The following is a 17,617-nucleotide window of genomic DNA, read 5'->3' as shown; positions in this document are numbered from 1 at the left end:
AGTCGTACGTGAAACAATATTTTTAAACGTTTGCAATCATGTTTACCGGGCTTGGTCTTCCATTTTACGTTTTAAATTATTTTTATCTCAGAGGAAGATATTTTTTATGAGTCAGAGAACTGATGTCGCTTGACATTATTTTGTAGCTCATCAAATTAATATTATCAATTGTGCAACATTTATGTTAGGAACGCCATAAGCGCCACCATAAATCAATGATATCACATGTTCTGTTTTTTAACTCACCAATGCTCGGATGGTGCAGATAATAATAGCGATAAATTCGCAAAATGCATCGCAACGCGACATTTATAGCTTCTGAAGATGCAAAGCGCTCGGTTTGTCACACAGATTTATTCAACGTGTTCGTGCTAATGGTGCATGTTGTAAAATGCCTGCTGAACCTACAATTCTTCGTTTACTGTGCAAGTATCGCCACTTTTCATACATATTTATAAAACACTGAATTTTTTAACACCACACGCTTTCTATCCTTAATTCGAAAATGTAGAAATATTTTTCTACCTTCGCAGGTTTCATTGTTGCAGTAAGAATAGAGAATGTCGCGTCGAATGCTAAAATCAGAATAGTAGGCGGCACTTCTGTTGACATCAACCAAAGACCATACATGGTGCGATTAATTTCTTCTAGCAACTTAAATTTCGGAAGTAGTTGAAAATCATATGATTAATTTCAGCTGTCTTTACACTATTCTCACGGGTTCGCATGCGGCGCTAGCATATTGTCTGCCAGATGGGGTATAACTGCTCTACACTGTTTGCAAGTTGAACACTTTATTTCTAGCAAAGGAAACACTTATTTTCATTTCAATATTAACACGTCCCGTGCCGGATCATTTTTTTAAGTCCCTTCAGGCCGTATGGGGCGTATACGACCCACATTTTTACAGTCAATTAAAATTAAATAACCGCAGTGTACATGATATTGAAATACCTATCTTTGACTCTACAATAAATTTTTAAAAAGATCTTCGTTTTTCATTGAGAATTCACTTTCGGTCTGAACGGAAAATTCAGCACGGATCGTGTTAATTGAATACATTTTCCAGGACGTTGGATAAGACAAGGAATTATCATGTACGTGCTGGATCGAACTCGCCTTATCGAGGAGGATCGCGGCATGGCTTGACAGAAGTGCACGCGTACAACGCGACAGCGTTTCTTCATTGGTTCAACAGTATGTTCTACTATGACATTGCACTTTTCAAAGTGTGGCCGCCTTTCCGTTTTTCGCGCAGAGTAAAGGCGGCCCAATTGCCGAAGGAGTCCAGTAGGCCACCACGGAGATTGAGTGTCTGTGGATGGGGTTATCAAGAATTTCAACAGAATGTTAGTGAATTCCTCCATAAAATTTGGAATTTCTTATTCCAGGATCAAAGTTTCGAACTGAAGACTATATCTTTTTCTAGGCAAAAGTTAGCAACACTCTAATGGGAGTCACTGTTCGCCATGTACCATATAAAGTATGCGTCAATCAAACTAAAGACTACCAGATGCTAGTAGATAAAGAGCATCATCTTTGTTACGGAACTCCTGGAAAGGATTCGTGTTCCGGCGACTCGGGAGGTCCTTTGGGAAGCAAACATACGATTTATGGTGTCGTGTCCTTTGGTCAAAACTGTGGCGTAGTATCCGGGATTTATGAGAATATCTCCTACTATCGTGGTTGGGTCAAGAATATTACAAATATATGATTAAAATCAACATATTCCTTGTTGTCAATGAAATTTTCAATATTTCTTTGTGGTCTGTAAAGAAATAAATTATTTGTAAAGTTCTCAAGTGAATCCCTGGAGAAATCATTTGCTAATGAATAGTTAGCTTTCGAATGGATTGTATTCTTTATTGCCGTACAATGACGAGTAAGGCTTGCGATGAAGATTTGTAAGCTAATTTAACCCTCTATGGGCCCAATTTTTGTTCATAATTATAACAAAATCTATGTAGCGCGAAATTAATAAATATCCACATCTGCATACGAATTAACAATGTATTCGATAGTTTCAATAACTTCATCAAACGAATATATTTTGTAACTTTCAAGTTACAATGACGTTAAACTTAAGTTAATTGATTACTTAATTTTATTCTCCACTTTGAGTGCAAAATGAAATAAATCAACAAGACACCAATATACTGATATGTGACTTCAAAGTTACATGGGCCTACAGAGGGTTAACAAAATCAGTGTTGTTCATTACCCACGGATCAAGGCAAACAACTATTTCGCTATTATCAATGTATTATCTTCAAATGAAATTTCCACCTGAAGTAGAGTGGAAAATTTTGTTGTATTTCTTACAAATTGTCGATAGTAAAATATTACGCGAGCTTAGTAACGAAAACAAATAGTACGCCAAGGGGCCAAAGGATTCTCTTGGCAGGATAACAAGGAAATTATACGTTCGCATGGAGCTAATTCCACGATTGGAAATCCTTGTTACAGAAAATGCTTGAAAATAGTCGTGTCCAGGAAAGAGGTAAAAATGTAGACCCCGCGGCGTTCAGGTTCGATGCACGCCGGAAGTCCATTATCCACGTTCTGCGCAAGATCCTGTGGCGTACACAGCTACGCGGCGCACGTACCGTGTACTTAGGGCTGAATGAAGTTCGAGGCCCTTGAGTAATACGTAATTAGAAACTATTGTGCACGCGGCTTCGTATTATCGGCACGCATGGGCATCGACCCGAGAATTACTATTTCTGTGCTTCGGCTACACGCATAGATCGGAGATAGATATTCATTTGCATAGTCGGCGACTTGTTTTCAATCTCTGTTAAACAGTAAACACTCTCCACCCATAAAACAACAGCAAACATTCAGTTTCAAGGATTAACCGATAGAAAAATGAATTACATTGGAATACGACCAAATCATTTAATCACTCAAATGCATAAAAACGAAGTCTGATACAGGTAATTTATGTTCAATAACGTTATAGGTTTAACGATTAATTGATCAAAAAATGAATTACATTGGAATATGAACAAATCATTTAATCACTCAAATGCATAAAAACGAAGCCTGCTACAGGTAATTTATGTTCAATCACGTTATAGGTTTAACGACTAATTGATAGAAAAATGAATTACATTGGAATACGACCGAATCATTTAATTACTCAAATGCATAAAAACACGAAGCCTACTACAGGTAATTTATGTTCAATCACGTTAAGTTTAACGACTAACTGATCAAAAAATGAATTAGATTGCAATATGACCAAATCATTGTTGACAGATTTGACTAATTGATCAAAAAATGGATTACATTGAAGCATAGTCAGAATACCTAATTGCTTAAATGTATAAAAATACAAAGTCCACTGCAGGTAATTTATATTCGGTTGCATTAGAAGTCAGACATCGTCCGAGGAACCGTAAATTCGAGTTGAAAGAGCGAAAGAATTAAATATTCCGAGGCTAGTCCGCTGCGTCGGCTATTATTGTCCGATGGTGGGCACGCGAGCGTTACCTGCTCGCTGTCATTTACTCGGATGACTCACCCACGCACGTTTCCCCGCGTAAACACTGACTGCCGGCTTTTCCGCCGGTGTGCCGAGGGTCTTTAAACTCCCCGGCCACGTGCAACACCGTGAGAAGTGCATTATCGCGCGGGATATTCGTCGATTTATCTCTCTTCGCCAGATAAACAATGTTTACTTCTTACGGGGCGAATGATTTCGAACCAGCTAATCGATTCAATTGTACGCGACAGTGGCTAATTAACCCCTTGGCGTACTATTTACTTTTCGTTACTAAGCTCGTGTAATATTTTACTATCGACAATTTGTAAGAAATACAACAAAATCCATTCTACTTCAGGCGGAAGTTTCATTTGAAGATAATACATTGATAATAGCGAAATAGTCGTTTGCTTTGATCCGTGGGTAATGAGTAACATTGATTCTTGTTAAATTAGTTTAGACATCTTCATCACGAGTCTCACTCGTCATTGTACGACAAGGGGTTAATGAATGATAACGTTACATATACGGTAATTTAATATGCATCCTGAACAGAGTGCATAATTTACATCAAGCTGACGTAAATACTTAATTACAAAGGAACGGTTAATTGCAGGAACGATAATCTAATTTCTTTCCTTTCTAAACAAACTGTTGTAAACGCTTGTGCTTAGGGTTCTAAGGATTTAATTGTCTACAGTAATTCCTATGCGAGATTATAATAAATCGATCGATAATCGCGATTAATTAGAATGATCAAAAATAGCTGTGGCAGTTTATGCTTGCGTATAAATGGAATTTCTACCATGATGATAAGCACATTTATTAATCGGAGTCATTTAAATCAGTTACACACGACTGCATCCGAAAGGATCAATACACCGTATGTGCATTCGAATATGTTAGCACATGCCTCACGATCATATGACTCAGAATACATAACTAGCCGCCGTATTCGCTAAAATTTCTACGGTTCGCTGAGCCCAGCTTACAGCAGGCAAAAGTGAAACTAACCTTAAGTCATTTCTCAGTCTGTATATAACGCTTCGAGCAATGCATTTTGCATATAATCATCAAAATTACCCAACACTCGCAACACGTATAATCAAGAGTACGTGTTTACACTCTTAATTACGTCTCTTCATTTATTTTTAAACTCATACTTGCGTTCCTCGAATCGTAAATCGTTATTAAAAATCTTCTCTTTCGACTCACCCTGAAACCACCCCCGGTGCAACTCGATTCCGCAGGATTTTCAGCACTCGACGTCTGAACTTTAAATACCACGCACAACTATACTTCGTCCTGCACTGCGTCTGCAACGCATCGTTTAATTTCTTTCCGTCCTTAAAGTCACTTTTAACGTTCTTTACACTATCAGATTTCGAACTCGAGATCACTGGTTTGTCTTCGGCGGCTGTTTTCTTCGCGTTCTTTACCTTCAGATTATAATTGGTCACGCTAAAGTCAGGCTCTTTGTCCGTCATGATAGAAAGATACTTGTTCTTCAAATAAGCCTCATTATAAACGACCGAAGTTTTCCTGCGACCTTCGAAATTTTGCTTGACGCTCGTGCGCCTCGCGAGTTTCCTGCGCTGTCGTCTTAGTTTCACCAAATCGGTCAACATCATCGAAAGAATCTATTGCCTCGATAATATCCGATCACGATATCACAACCGTCATGCACGTATCACTCGCATCATCGTTTTTAAAGAAAGAAAGCCTTTTCATGATGCCAGCTCGCTTACGATCGAAAGCGACTGAGGCGTTTTACGTTCTAAATTGAGATGTCTTCGCTTGTGTGTATATCGAGCGCGTTATAATTGCCAGGTGTCGAAATTGCGGTATTATTATCTTTATCGACGGGAGCGTCACATTTGAATCGGCCACTGTATCAGCGCGAAATTCGCCCCGTGTGTGCGGCGCGCACGGAAGAGTGGAACTAAACAGTCACCACACTAAATATCCGTCGAGCGGGAACTCCGAACTCCGAAAGCGAACGGAGTAGGGGCACTGGAGATTTTTCTTGTTCTCTCTAATCGTGAATTCCCCCGTTACGCCCTATGGCTTTCACACAACGATAAGAAAGCGATAATCACGGTTAAAGAGCATAACGCAGCTGTGCACAGTAAAATATTCATGTGGAAACAATGGCTCGCGACTTCTGAGAAATACATAGGGAAACTTTGTTCTAAAATCGACGAAACAACTGGACCACCGTGTGTAATCGGCCAGTTCAACGTAATTCCCCGGAGAATGATACGAAGATATTTCCGTCAGCTGAAGACAAATTAAACATCCCACGCGTATCACAGTTGCGAAGATACCGAGATTCTAAATGAGAAATGGTTTCTTGAACTCTTAATTGTTAGTTTCTTACGGAATTATCCTTGTATTTAAGTCTGTTTAATTATTATAATAAATAAATAACGGTAATAAACATTGGTGACTTATGAGATTTTCATAGGAGTATAAGTTTGAATGTAGATAATAGGTTGTAATTAGTGACTGAAGCTATTGTGATAGCAAAATGAATCACTTCGCGTTTAGCCAGTGACGTAGACGGGAATAATTAGTTTTAATGATTTTTCTTAGTACTCAAGGATTGTTTTCCCGCTTGGCACAATTGAAAACAGGCAAAGATGTAATTAGATTCATTGTACGACCAATTATCGTCGATATTCTATGCAGCAGAACAGAAGAATCTGAATCAAGCGGAGTCTTCTTTTCGTAACAGCGAGCATTTCATACGTAAATGTTTAAAGAGAGATCCGAAGCAAACATATTTCCTTTTTAAAAGGTTCTAACCAGATTCTAAACAACACAAATATTTTCAAGATATTATTGCAACACTTGTTGTATCGAATTGTAAATAAAAAGCAGGCCATTTACGTAAACAAATGTCTCGGCTATTATTCCAAGCGACTCGTGTGAAATCAAACAACCGCCATTAGCGGGACCAACTGCGGCGCCATATTGTTCGCGAGGAAATTCGCGATCGAGACCCACAAATCGACGAAGGCGACGAAATAATCGATGTTAGAAGCTAAAGGCGCGTTTACTGATCAAAATAAATTGAAAACAAGTATATTTACATAGGTCTGATTCCCACGCAGATCACCTTAGGGATCGTTCTCATTAACGTATCCTCTTTCGCGTCGAACGCGGTCTTCGTATGGTACACATTTTTCCGTTTAAACAACACCCAGCCGAGCATCCTGCGAATGGGAAGAATTTTCACGTGATTTGCGAAAATTACTGCAACTCCTGGCTGGACTTCTCGTTGGACATCAGAGAATAGCGCGGATACGCCACGCGGCTCGAAGAGGGCGACTTTATTCCGTTGCGGAATAACGTTCGACTGCGATGAGAAACAAGTGTCTCGGAGAAAATGAATTGCAAGGTGATATAACCTGGACGGTGACAATGTAACACATACTAACGTGTTTAGCATTGGTAAACAAAACCGAGTGGCTTCGGTACAAAAAATATGGCAGAAATATGCTAAGTCGATCTTAGTTCGTTACGGCTATATTTATCTCGCATGTCTGCCTTTTGCTTGAAAAATACGTTTAACGCAATGCGTACTTTCGATTTTAATTCAAAATGAAAGCCTGCAGCTCTGCGTTGCAGCGAATCTTTCGCGTGTCCCGATGTTTCCCGTCATTAACGCGCGTCATTAGAGTCGTGTATTTGCGTTAAAACATAATACATATATTGTTCAGTAGACGCATAGTTACATTCACGCACATGACGGGGCTTAACGCCGGCAGACGCGTCGTTCAATGATGTCTGGCTTCAACGATTAGCTGCTGTGTGTAGCGTGTGATCGATAATTTGGTGGTAAACGGGTATTATGAGTAAATAGTTAATGCCTAGTGGTAATTGTCTATGGAAAGTGAGATGCGAGCACTCGAATGAGGTTGCGGCGCTGGTGCATTTGGCAATTCGATGTTTAGTGCAATTATTTTATTTTAAACACCGACGACAACGGTTCAGATGTTCATTTTTAGGGAGCCACTCCGTGTATGGCCACTGGACGTATGAAAATCATGTTTGTTTCTTCATTAGAACCGTTGCTCGTGTAACGATGTTAACAATTACGAGATACTGTGCAGATGAAACAATGAAACGGTTAAATATGTTCTCTGCGCGTGAAGCTAATTGTGAAGTAGCAATGTAATTAAATTATTTCGCGACGAACTTAAAGTGTCTCGTTCGCGGCTGCAAATCAGATTTAAGCTGCATCGCCCGTATACCGCATTAACGTAAGGAACTAGCTCCGTCGCTGCGCTCTTTTGATCTCTCATTCGAAAAATCCTCATTTTCCTGCTCATCAAGCGTTCACTGTTTCGTGCGTTCCGAGATTCCACCTCCTCCGTTTCGGTTCCACCTCCCCGCCGCCGCTTCCACGCTCCGTCGAGGGATTTTTTATTACCGCTTCTCTTATTAGACGGAGGTTGAGGTCGCCCTTTCATCTTTTAACAAATTTTACCGCCGCACCCGCGTTATTGAGTCCGCCGTCGTCGATGGAACGACGCGAGCCTTCCGAAATTTTAATTAACAACGAAAGTTGCCTCGTTTCGGGGGGATTCGTGACAGTCACAGATCATGCAATCAATCTTATTGATCTACAATCTGCGATGATCGCAGTATTCGCCTTCTAACATCGAGTAAAATAACATTGGGAACTGACGAGTAGAAGACAAAGATTACCCTACACGTTGTCCAGTAAACTATCAAAAAAGCAACTGCGAAGAAGAGATCACATAACAACAGCTAATAAATCTAAAACATTAACAATAAACAACGTACAGTCTAAAATACCGCATCGGCCAATAGAAAGCACATAACGAAACTACAGTGTCCCATTAAAAAAGAACTACCTCGATAGCGCCGTCTCTCGAGGCGTCAGCCGAAAATCCCCGAAGCCAGAGAATTCGAATGAACGAGCCCCATTCGGCAATTAACGAGCGACGCGGCCGAGTTCTCTACGTACCCCGTGTATCCGTCGAGGTTCTCGCTCGCGAGTCCATCAAGCCTTTCCTCGCAGCCGGGACGCCGTTCCGAAGATCTCAATCAATCCACCTTGCGTATCCCAAGACGTGCACCGCGCCGCCCCGCGCCGAGCCGGATGCGGCGCGGCGCGGCGCCGTCAGCGAAATTCACGGGGGGTGGATTGAGATGTGGCGGGGTGTGGCCGGCACCGAGGATTAACCCCCCTGACAGCCAATCATATCGCCGGCAGCCCCACCAGCCGCTCGGCCTGGGAGAGGTGGCTGAAACTGTCGTCCGCTGCCGCCTCCTCTTCAGCAACCCCCACCGCTAATTGCCCTAGCTTTAATATCGCATGTGGAATGAGAACTGGAACTACACTTCAGGGGCATGGGGCTGTGGGAGGGGGCGATAACGGAGCAGAAATGCGCCGGAGGAACCGGGAACGGAGGCAGCGTCCGTTTTGTGTGCGTTCCCTGGTGACGTCTACATCGAGGTGGCCAGGGGATGGCGTCTAGCTGCCGTTCGCCGTGTGCGCGCATATTTGCGGAATTTTACCTGCGGCCTCTCAGCGATATCTGATTTTCAGGCCAATTTGCGGAGGTTCGTTTGCTTTATTAATGATCCCTGCGATTATCGAGGAGCGCTGCGAGACCGTAACAGAGATTGATCGACGTGCCGGAGTCAATTTACGTCATCGCCGGATCACGCCGCGAGTGGAGAACGGAACACCGTTCGCAGCCGGTCGGAAAGACACTGCGGCCATTTTGTCGACGCTTTTAGACCTTGTTGCGTTTTCTATTAATATTCCATTTAGACTTTGGGGAAGTTGGATACGAATGACGTCTGTGGTTGGCAATGGAAATACTGGTAACACGGATGTTACGTTGACGAATGTGTATGGGCATTATTGAACGTGACATTTATAGGTTATGGTAGCAATCCGGCGAAGCAGATGAGGATAAGATAAGATTTAATTCCGGAAGATCAACTAATTATCATCCCCATAATCGGAAAGATGAAATTATTCGTTCAGCCGGGCGTGTTCATTTTTAACAGCCGCGGACTAATTAAAGATCGTTCGGGGAGGGAAATTCGCCGAGGCGAACGGCGCTCTCGGCCCCGGGATCGTCGTCTTTGCCTTCTATATTGGCTCGTAAGCGCGCCTCTTATAAAGCGGAGCAATTATCCGGGTAAAATACTCTCCGAAATTTCCGTGATAAATTTCCGCCCGTAATAAGGGTGAGTCGCTAGTCATTTGGCCAGACTCGAAGAGGGTTGGGTATCGGGCTTCAATAGAAATTCTTTCCGACCCACCCTCCGTCCCCCCGGCCGTCGTTCCGCCTGCCGTTTAATTTAAACATTTGTCGCTAATCTCATTCAACGGCGCGAGTCTGGCGGCGAGGAGCTTCTTCCAGTCGAAAGCTAATAATTACCGGACCTGAATGTAGTGCGAACACCGTGGAATGGGGTTACGGGTGTTCCAGACGTTAGGGGATGCTTTTCGACCTTTTGTCGCCTGTACATGCCGCCGCTGGGAGCTCGAGCGTGGCTGGAACGGATGGAAAACGGAAAACAAGCGATAGTATTTTCAATTACGGTTGGACGTATGGCGAAGAAAACAGTAACAGATGAAAATTGCGTGTCGTTTGTATCGTACTCGAAACAAGAACGTATTTTTGAGATTGACAGGTTATGTCACTTTGTTCGCATTCTTAACACATTGAACGCCGGCTAAATTTCAGCTACTAAAAACGCGAGCGTCGGAGATTGCATTGATACATTTTTAAACATGGATTAAACCAAAATTTCCAACTTACGGAAGAGAATAAGGAATTCGATTTTGTAAATTTTACTTTAGATTTGTGTTATGTATATCTAAAATGTTGCATGAACGTAGGATCAGCAATTAAGTGATAGACTAAAAATCCCGCATTATCGCGGGGCCGGCGCTCAATGTTTTAAGGTATTATTTTTGTGATATATCTTTTGTTTTTGGCACTTAAAGTACGTAGTATATATGTATTTAATTAATGAAACCAAGATTTTGTACTGATTTTTATTAATTAGAAGACGAGTTGCAGGTTTAAGTAAGTTTTGCGGGATGATATACCGATAACGGCTGTTCGTAGTTTGAGAACGGGAGGCGAGGCCGTTAAAAATTCAATTTCGTGTTTAATTTTACGGCACCTTTTGAACCGGCCGACGACTTCTACGCGAACTTCTAGCGGCACGGGAAATATACGACGTAATTACGCCGGATCCATTGTTCGGTTTCATAAAATATGTAAGGAGACGCCGAAGTAAATTTGGGATTTATAGTGCAATCTCAACTTCATAATGGCCCCGCGTAGAAGTATTTATTGCAATTAATATCTCGAACGGCCATAAAGGAACGAAACTTCATGAGAAGTCTATTCAGCGACGCGTCATTGATCCAATTCGATTTGATTTTCAACTAGGAGGTAAGATATGGAAACGTCTACGTGAAATTTATTAACCGATCGTTGGATCTTGATTTTAATTATGATATACGATGAGATGAGATAAGAAAGCATGTAAGACGATGACGAGGCCGGAAAGGTCAACACGATGTAAAACCTTGACGTAATTAAGCTGTTGCCCTTGAGCTTAAGCTTCTTAGAGGTTTTCCGAGGTACTGAAATTCCCGCATACCCGTCAACGTCTAATGAGGGGATTGCGGATGAAGTTTCAGGCTGGAGAGGGGCAATTAGACGAACCGTGCTTGCTCAGAATCTGAGACATATGTGTGCAACCACGATGATTTTCAACCGATACTTCTGCCCCAACTAATAATGTTCAGTACTACCACAATCCAAATAATTAAAAAATAATACGAATACGTCACAAATAGAGAAGAATGTAATCCTGACTGCAAGTGCTTCACAATAATTCAAGCTTCCAAGCTCTACCAGAACCAATCAATTATAGTCACCATCGTAATCAACAATTAACATTCAACGACACCATTCCCACATCCCGCGATACCAATTCCAAACGCAACGAAGCCAATCCAACCGAAAAACCTGCGCGCAAACAAGCGAATCATCGTCTCCCAAGTGAATTCATCAGCGGCGGGCGTCTCAATCCGCGGGGGCGCAAGAAAGATCACCCCGGGGGGGACAAAATTAAACGACCTCATCATCATTAGACCGTCCACCTAATTACCGGGACGTCTTAGACGCGGATGACATCGTCGCGAGGAGGACGCGAGGCGTGTTGGTGCACGCGATCCACCGTCGAGCGTGCACGTCCGTCGTCGGTGAGACTGTCGCGCGGGGGCGGCGAGTTGGTCTACACCGGGAAAGCTTATTAATGGGGTTGGAGGGGCGCGGAGAGCGGCGGAAGGCCTAGAAGAGGACGAGAGGAAGAACGAGCTGGTCTTGAGAGCCGGATCGCGGCTGGATGGGTTTCAGGCGGAGGGTTGGAAAAAAAGTAACAGACTTCCCCGCAAATAACCCCCACAGGGTCGACGGTGGGCGTGTCGCGGCGGCGTGGTGATGGCAGCCGCCGGCCAATCGGGCCGCTCGGTGCCGCCGTTCCTTCGCCGGACGAAAAAATATTGACCGCGACGAGGGGGTATTCTGCGGTCCATTTGGGGGTTGCGGAGGTGAAACGCAACGCTGGTAGTGATTGTTAGGAGAGTGGTGAACGGCGATGAAGGGGCTGCGCGGAGGGGGACGCCGGATGCTCGCGGGGGTAGGAGGACGGCGGTGGTGTGCACCGGCGGGTGAATACCCCCCTCGTCACGTACGGGATCATTAGCCGGATATCCTTAGTCCTGCCGGCCAACCCTCTCTGATAGCGGTGATCCTCGTGCCTGACATCATTATCCTGGGATGCTGTGCAGCGCCAGCGCGGCGAGGCCGTCCTTCCCAGCTGCCCTCATCATCGTTCCCATTCGGTTCTTCGTGTTTTTCCCGTTACCGCGGACGCTTTGAGAACGTCGCGACGCTCGCACCGAGGATCACCCGATTTTCCGCCGGCCGTCTTCCCCCGAGGGACCAGTGTGATGTCTGTGCGCGGGTTCCGACGACGGACCTTTTTGTGCCGGGTTGTTCAGTGATAAGGGATTGCTGTCAGTTTTCGACGAGATGGACTTCCACGGTGTCCCGTTGTCGAAGGCGCATTGGATTCCACGTTGAATCTCGAAACGTTGGATAGACTGATCGGGTATTAGAGTGGTTCTGGGGACCGTATCGGCTGGGACGACTATGGAGGCCAACGATCCGTCGGGAAGACTCACCGTGGAAGATCTGTCCGATTGCAGAAGCGAGTCCAGCCACTCGGAATCGCAGCTGAGAGCGTTTCAAGATTACGAGCGAGTCAAGGAATTGAATCTGTCGGTGGAGAAATCGAAGGAAGACGCGACGGAGCCTAAAGATTTCCATCTGGGACTGGAACCTGCCAGGATCCACTTCGAGGAGTTCGAGAACGCGACCAGGAATCTTCCGATGAGTCTGAACAAGGGCAAAGACTTCGGTTACATCGCGAGTGGTTTGAACGAAATGGCTTATCCGTTGGACAGATTGAACGAGAACGAGGAATCCCTGGAAACGTCGAGTCTGTGCAGGTCCAAGAATCCGACGGCCAAGGATCTTCTGTTTAACCTCCGCGAGGGGAGGCAGAAGAACGCTCATACCGCGTTGTCGATGGACAGGTACGGCAAGGATTTGAACTTCGCCGTTTCCGAGAAGGATATTAAGGATTTTGGGCTGTTGAAGAATTATAGCTTGGATCGGATGAAGGAGTTTAATCTGTCGCTGGATAGAATGAGGGACAATCACATCGGGAACTTCGCTCTGGAGAGACTCCGCGGCGGTGGCGGATTGCTAGAGAACCCTCCTATCTTAGAGCACAACGAGTTTAAGAATATTCAGGCGCAACCGAGGAACCAGAACATCGAGGCGATCGCGTTGGAAAGGATGAGACGGTCTCATCTGCTGGGCACCGATCTGACAGCACAGAATCTATCCTCGCAGCTGTCTCATCCGCATTCTATCACCCAGATGCAACACTCGCAGCAACAACAGCAACAACAGGCCAAGTCGTTCACTATCGATGCTATTCTTGGGCTGAGGAACAATCCAAGGGAGAAACGGGGCCAACAGCAACAGTACAAGAAACACCAAGGTATTTATTCGGTGTTTATCTGCTTTGACGATCATTGGTTTCCAGTTTTTAATGGGGTTGCGGTTGATAGGTTAAAAATTGTAGAATACTCCAGTGGAATAATGTTTGGTTGTATTCTAGTGTTTCTAATCGGGAACGATCAAACGTTGCTCACTTCAGCTGAATTTCAATCCGAAACAAATGGTTGTCCATTGCTATACAGTCCGGTGAAAATTTTCGTATCGATTACATAGTCATAGTTAGAGAAATTTCTGTTGTCAACAGAAATTGAGTATCATTACAAACTGGAATCGTTTAGCGATCGTATTGTCAGCTTTCACGCGTTCCCTGCCACGTCGTTATAATTGTGAGGTAAAAGGAATACTGGAATTAATTAATTCTGTGTGATCCTATAACCTTCGACAATTTTTATATCAATCCTGACGGACGTTCGGATTTATTCCTGAAATTCCATCGAAATGAATTGGAATAGCTATAAATAATTACATTTATCAGCAACGGTTGAACGTTGAAAGTTTCAGTGATCAAGAGTTTGTTCCCCAAATTGTCATTCGAAAGTTTCGAACGGTCCAATCAAAATATCAATAATACTGGTTACTGCAGACTCAATACATTCGGCTGATAGTAAATTAATACGAGATCCGATTATTATGAGATTATAACCTTTCAATTATTAAAATTACACTGAAATTCCGAAGCTCCAGAGAATCGTCCGATCAATTCAGTTGCATGTAAATTACAATCAAAATCCCGTGATATCATATTCTCCGTACACGAACCTAATTAGTTTCGACAAGATTACCGTGGATCCATTGATCTTTCGCGGAAACGATAGACGCTCGGTTCCCATATCACGGGTCGAATTGCAGGCCAGGAAGGCGGCGCGAAGAACGGAAGCTCGAGCTCTTGTTCCGGCGGCGGTGGCAAGCTGAAGAGGGTGCGGACGATCTTCACCGCGGAACAATTGGAGCGGCTGGAGGGCGAGTTCGCGCGTCAACAATACATGGTCGGCCCGGAGAGACTGTACCTGGCGCACGCACTCAGGCTGACCGAGGCGCAGGTGAAGGTCTGGTTCCAGAACCGACGGATCAAGTGGCGGAAACACCATCACGAGCAGCAGAGCCAGCGAGTGCACGAGTTCCAGCGCACGCTGAATTCCTCCCTGGAGCACGAGGACAGCAACGAGGCCGACAAATGGTGAAAAGACTCCGTGCACCTCGGTCGAGACGCGTCGCTCCGTTCCCTCGTTCCCTCTTTAGTGTCGCTGATAAAGCTCTTCGATCCCAGAAATGACCGACCCCCTCCGATCAATCTGATTGGTAAAAGATCGAGAATCTCCGAAGAACAATTCTGTTCGAGTATGAAGAAGCTCTGACGCTTTTATATGTCCACTATTTTTTGAGTTTGTTTGCGTGTTTTAATAGTCTCTCTTTTCGATTCTGATGAGATTGAGAAGGAAAGCTTTGTAGACCAGTGGTAGATGTCCCAGTTGATCGTGGATCTCGAGGATTTAGGTAAAGGGACACGGTTAGGGGATGCTCGTCTAGTGAATTTTACTGGTACTCTGAGAAACGCTGTTGAGTACTTTGAACCGATGACTGAAACGCTAAGACACTTCCGCGCCATTGAACTTTGTTGCAATCGTGTTTAGGGACTCGATATCTTTGAGGTCGAAGGATTACGTCTTCAGTGTTGCATTGACTTTGTGGGATAATGCAATAATAGGGTGCATTGGAAAGACACCGTGGTATGGTATGCGAATCCTGTCGGGTGCTAAAAGTGAAAGGACAGTTTTCGAGTTTCCAAGAAGAGATTGCAACAATGAAATCAGCCGAGGGTTACAAGCAGAAGAACGCAGGCCAGTCGTTCTCGGACTCTAGGAATCTGCCTGATTCGTGTTGGAATTATCAGAGGAATGGTCAGTCCTCATTCAACAGAAGCAGCAGGTACGCACTTTGCTGAATAAATAACGCCGACCGTTTGAAAGTTGATTTGCAAGAAATAGATTTTGTAAGCGATTAAGAGTGAGTATCCGGTAGAGAGTTGTGAAAATATTCTTAAGGAATGCGGAAACAGTGGCCGGCTACCATTCCTCTTCGACGTACAAGGCTCCGAAAGGGTACACGAGCTCCAAGACGACGCAACTGAAGTGCATTCCTCCTCGCAGTGGCGAGCTACCGCGCCACGGGTTGCAGAGTCACTCGAAATTCGACAGGGACAAGCATTATCATTCGAAAATCCCGGCTAAGAGCAAAAATCGCTATGAAGGGTACACCGGGGAACTGAAGTACGTCGATGACGAGGTGACGGAAGATAATGGGGAGGAGATCGTGGAAGAGGAAGGTACAGGTTAGATAAAGACTATTAATATCTAGAATAAGAATAGATTTAAAACGATGAAACTGACAATAGAATATTTTCATGACAATATTTCGCGCAGTCCTTTTGTGAAATCTTCAATTTTTCTGGCAGAGGATGAACCCGCGGACACAGGAGAATTCCTGAACAAGGAGTACGATGAGCAGGAAGCAGACGACGAAATAGACGAGGAATCTGACCCCTCTCCACAGATGCACAGAGAACAGAGAGCCTGTAAGGAGGCAGATCTGAGACAAGCACGATGGAAGGCCATCGACCAGCAACAAAATCCCCGAAGACTTCGTTGCCAGCAGCATGTCTTGGCTGTGGGCCAAGGTCATTCGCCAACAACAAGGTTCCTGGAATTGTTTAACATTTTTATGAAAATTTACGTTCGATGTGCTTCGTTTGAGAGATGATGTATGAATAAGTGACTCATAAATGATAGTTTATTTGATCGTTATCCTTTACAAATGAGATCTATGATCTAGTTATAATTGCACTCCAGTGTCTTATAGTTGAAGTCACTCGAGGATAATTAATTAGAAGCATCGCCCGGTAATTAGGTTCTACCAACATGTCGCCAAGCACGAGGTTCCCGAGCCCTTATCAGATGAAGACTTCGTCCCAACGTCAATGAGACACTTAACGAGAAGGTCCGCGGATTATCATCGGTGGTCACAATCGAGAGGCGAGCCAAATCGACACGATGCGGCGCCGTTGCATGCACAGAGCCGGCGAGCCCGCACGAAACCGGATGTGAACCAACTTGTGGACACCGAATACACCAGAACGAGGAAGTGCCATCGTTGCGGCAGCCTGTCGAATAGAGCGAACGTGTCGCCTTTGAGAAACGGCTGCAGATTCAATGATCGCGACAGTTTTCCTACCAAGGGACCAATCGGTACTTCTGCCCCAATTAATCTGTTATAATATTTAACCAGTCAACACCATTAAAGCTTTAGAATCAGTAGTACTAGCTTTCACTAGAGCGATCTAAATTTGACTATGTCACTATCCAAGTAAATATACAAATTTTCATGTCCTTCAAGATCGCGAGCCAAATAAAAATCTGTAGGGCAATTCTGGGTGACTACATTAAAATTGACAAATGTTTTCAATTTTCTCGGTATACTGAACCTTGCACAGAAACCTAACTATTCTTGTATACTTCCTTCCTTGGGAATCAGTAATATTTATCATGTAACAGTTCTTTTTAAAGTGGACCATCTCTCCTCGACTTGCCCTACATTGCGAACGAGTTTTAACCTTCGATTTCCCTCGTATTTTCCAGGCGACGAACCTGAGAGCCACGAGCAGACGTTCTGCGGGCGCTGCGTGATGCGGCACAACCCAGGAGACACGAATGGCGTCAACGACATGCAACCCTCCCTGTACGCGACGAAACCACGCAAATTTCGAGACACGAAGTCCCCCGCGTTCTACCAAATTCCCCAGCAAGATCGGATGGACCGTCTCGCGAGCGACTACTCGCGATCTTCGTCGAGGTACCACAGAAAGCCGGACCACGAGAAGACGAAACGTTCCCTGCACGCTTCGTACGGTCTGCCGCACCTGTGGCCCCGATACGAAGAGTAACCGACCCCCCGACGAAGCGAGAAC

The 17,617-nt window shown here is 44.3% G+C and overlaps 5 protein-coding genes across 6 annotated transcripts in view; 3 read left to right on the top strand and 2 right to left on the bottom strand.

Moving 5' to 3' along the window:
- Positions 1 to 6,854, bottom strand: part of stac (C2 and C2B_Munc13-like domain-containing protein staccato) — a 32,162-nt gene extending 25,308 nt beyond the window's left edge. Inside the window, exon 1 of one of the 2 annotated variants that reach the window (XM_076374569.1) lies at positions 6,583 to 6,854. In XM_076374569.1, coding sequence (XP_076230684.1) covers positions 6,583 to 6,704 — 122 coding nt within the window. In that variant the 5' untranslated portion in view covers positions 6,705 to 6,854. The remainder of the gene's footprint in view (positions 1 to 6,582) is intronic. The other variant, XM_031989849.2, reaches the window with a different exon arrangement.
- On the top strand, positions 329 to 1,714 carry LOC116432670 (trypsin delta). Its single transcript, XM_031989863.1, has 5 exons — positions 329 to 425; positions 534 to 631; positions 698 to 780; positions 1,070 to 1,349; positions 1,430 to 1,714. Exons 1-5 carry the CDS (start codon positions 392 to 394, stop codon positions 1,712 to 1,714), a joined length of 780 nt encoding a protein of 259 aa, XP_031845723.1. The 5' UTR covers positions 329 to 391.
- LOC143174246 (uncharacterized) lies at positions 1,634 to 5,382 on the bottom strand. The gene is made up of 2 exons (XM_076364791.1): positions 4,703 to 5,382; positions 1,634 to 1,768 (listed from the first exon to the last, which is right to left on the bottom strand). Exons 1-2 carry the CDS (start codon positions 5,116 to 5,118, stop codon positions 1,678 to 1,680), a joined length of 507 nt encoding a protein of 168 aa, XP_076220906.1. The 5' UTR covers positions 5,119 to 5,382; the 3' UTR covers positions 1,634 to 1,677.
- Positions 6,855 to 12,346: 5,492 nt separating the features above from the next.
- LOC116432697 (uncharacterized) lies at positions 12,347 to 15,797 on the top strand. The gene is made up of 3 exons (XM_031989938.2): positions 12,347 to 13,636; positions 14,506 to 15,582; positions 15,699 to 15,797. The coding sequence occupies exons 1-2, from the start codon at positions 12,718 to 12,720 to the stop codon at positions 14,835 to 14,837; spliced, it is 1,251 nt and encodes a 416-aa protein (XP_031845798.1). The 5' UTR covers positions 12,347 to 12,717; the 3' UTR covers positions 14,838 to 15,582; positions 15,699 to 15,797.
- LOC116432665 (uncharacterized) lies at positions 15,458 to 17,617 on the top strand. The gene is made up of 5 exons (XM_031989841.2): positions 15,458 to 15,582; positions 15,699 to 15,985; positions 16,109 to 16,349; positions 16,561 to 16,898; positions 17,289 to 17,617. Exons 1-5 carry the CDS (start codon positions 15,458 to 15,460, stop codon positions 17,591 to 17,593), a joined length of 1,296 nt encoding a protein of 431 aa, XP_031845701.1. The 3' UTR covers positions 17,594 to 17,617.

Source organism: Nomia melanderi, chromosome 1, assembly GCF_051020985.1.
Source record: "Nomia melanderi isolate GNS246 chromosome 1, iyNomMela1, whole genome shotgun sequence".
NCBI classification, from domain to species: Eukaryota; Metazoa; Arthropoda; class Insecta; order Hymenoptera; family Halictidae; genus Nomia; species Nomia melanderi.
The sequence above is the reverse complement of the archived record's forward strand: the minus strand, read 5'-3'. Positions and strand labels throughout refer to the sequence as shown.

What these genes read in the sequence shown, in the direction of transcription:
- LOC143174246 (XM_076364791.1), bottom strand. Translation starts at nt 5,118, where the DNA reads ATGATGTTGACCGATTTGGTGAAACTAAGACGACAGCGCAGGAAACTC. An exon ending in GCACCGGGGGTGGTTTCAGG is followed by an intron (nt 1,769 to 4,702) that starts GTGAGTCGAAAG and finishes ATTTCTTTACAG; the next exon opens with ACCACAAAGAAATATTGAAA.
- LOC116432665 (XM_031989841.2), top strand. Translation starts at nt 15,458, where the DNA reads ATGAAATCAGCCGAGGGTTACAAGCAGAAGAACGCAGGCCAGTCGTTC. An exon ending in CGTGGAAGAGGAAGGTACAG is followed by an intron (nt 15,986 to 16,108) that starts GTTAGATAAAGA and finishes TTTTTCTGGCAG; the next exon opens with AGGATGAACCCGCGGACACA. An exon ending in TCCTACCAAGGGACCAATCG is followed by an intron (nt 16,899 to 17,288) that starts GTACTTCTGCCC and finishes CGTATTTTCCAG; the next exon opens with GCGACGAACCTGAGAGCCAC.
- LOC116432697 (XM_031989938.2), top strand. Translation starts at nt 12,718, where the DNA reads ATGGAGGCCAACGATCCGTCGGGAAGACTCACCGTGGAAGATCTGTCC. An exon ending in ACAGTACAAGAAACACCAAG is followed by an intron (nt 13,637 to 14,505) that starts GTATTTATTCGG and finishes GTCGAATTGCAG; the next exon opens with GCCAGGAAGGCGGCGCGAAG.
- LOC116432670 (XM_031989863.1), top strand. Translation starts at nt 392, where the DNA reads ATGCCTGCTGAACCTACAATTCTTCGTTTACTGT. An exon ending in TACAATTCTTCGTTTACTGT is followed by an intron (nt 426 to 533) that starts GCAAGTATCGCC and finishes CTACCTTCGCAG; the next exon opens with GTTTCATTGTTGCAGTAAGA. An exon ending in ATCAAGAATTTCAACAGAAT is followed by an intron (nt 1,350 to 1,429) that starts GTTAGTGAATTC and finishes ATCTTTTTCTAG; the next exon opens with GCAAAAGTTAGCAACACTCT.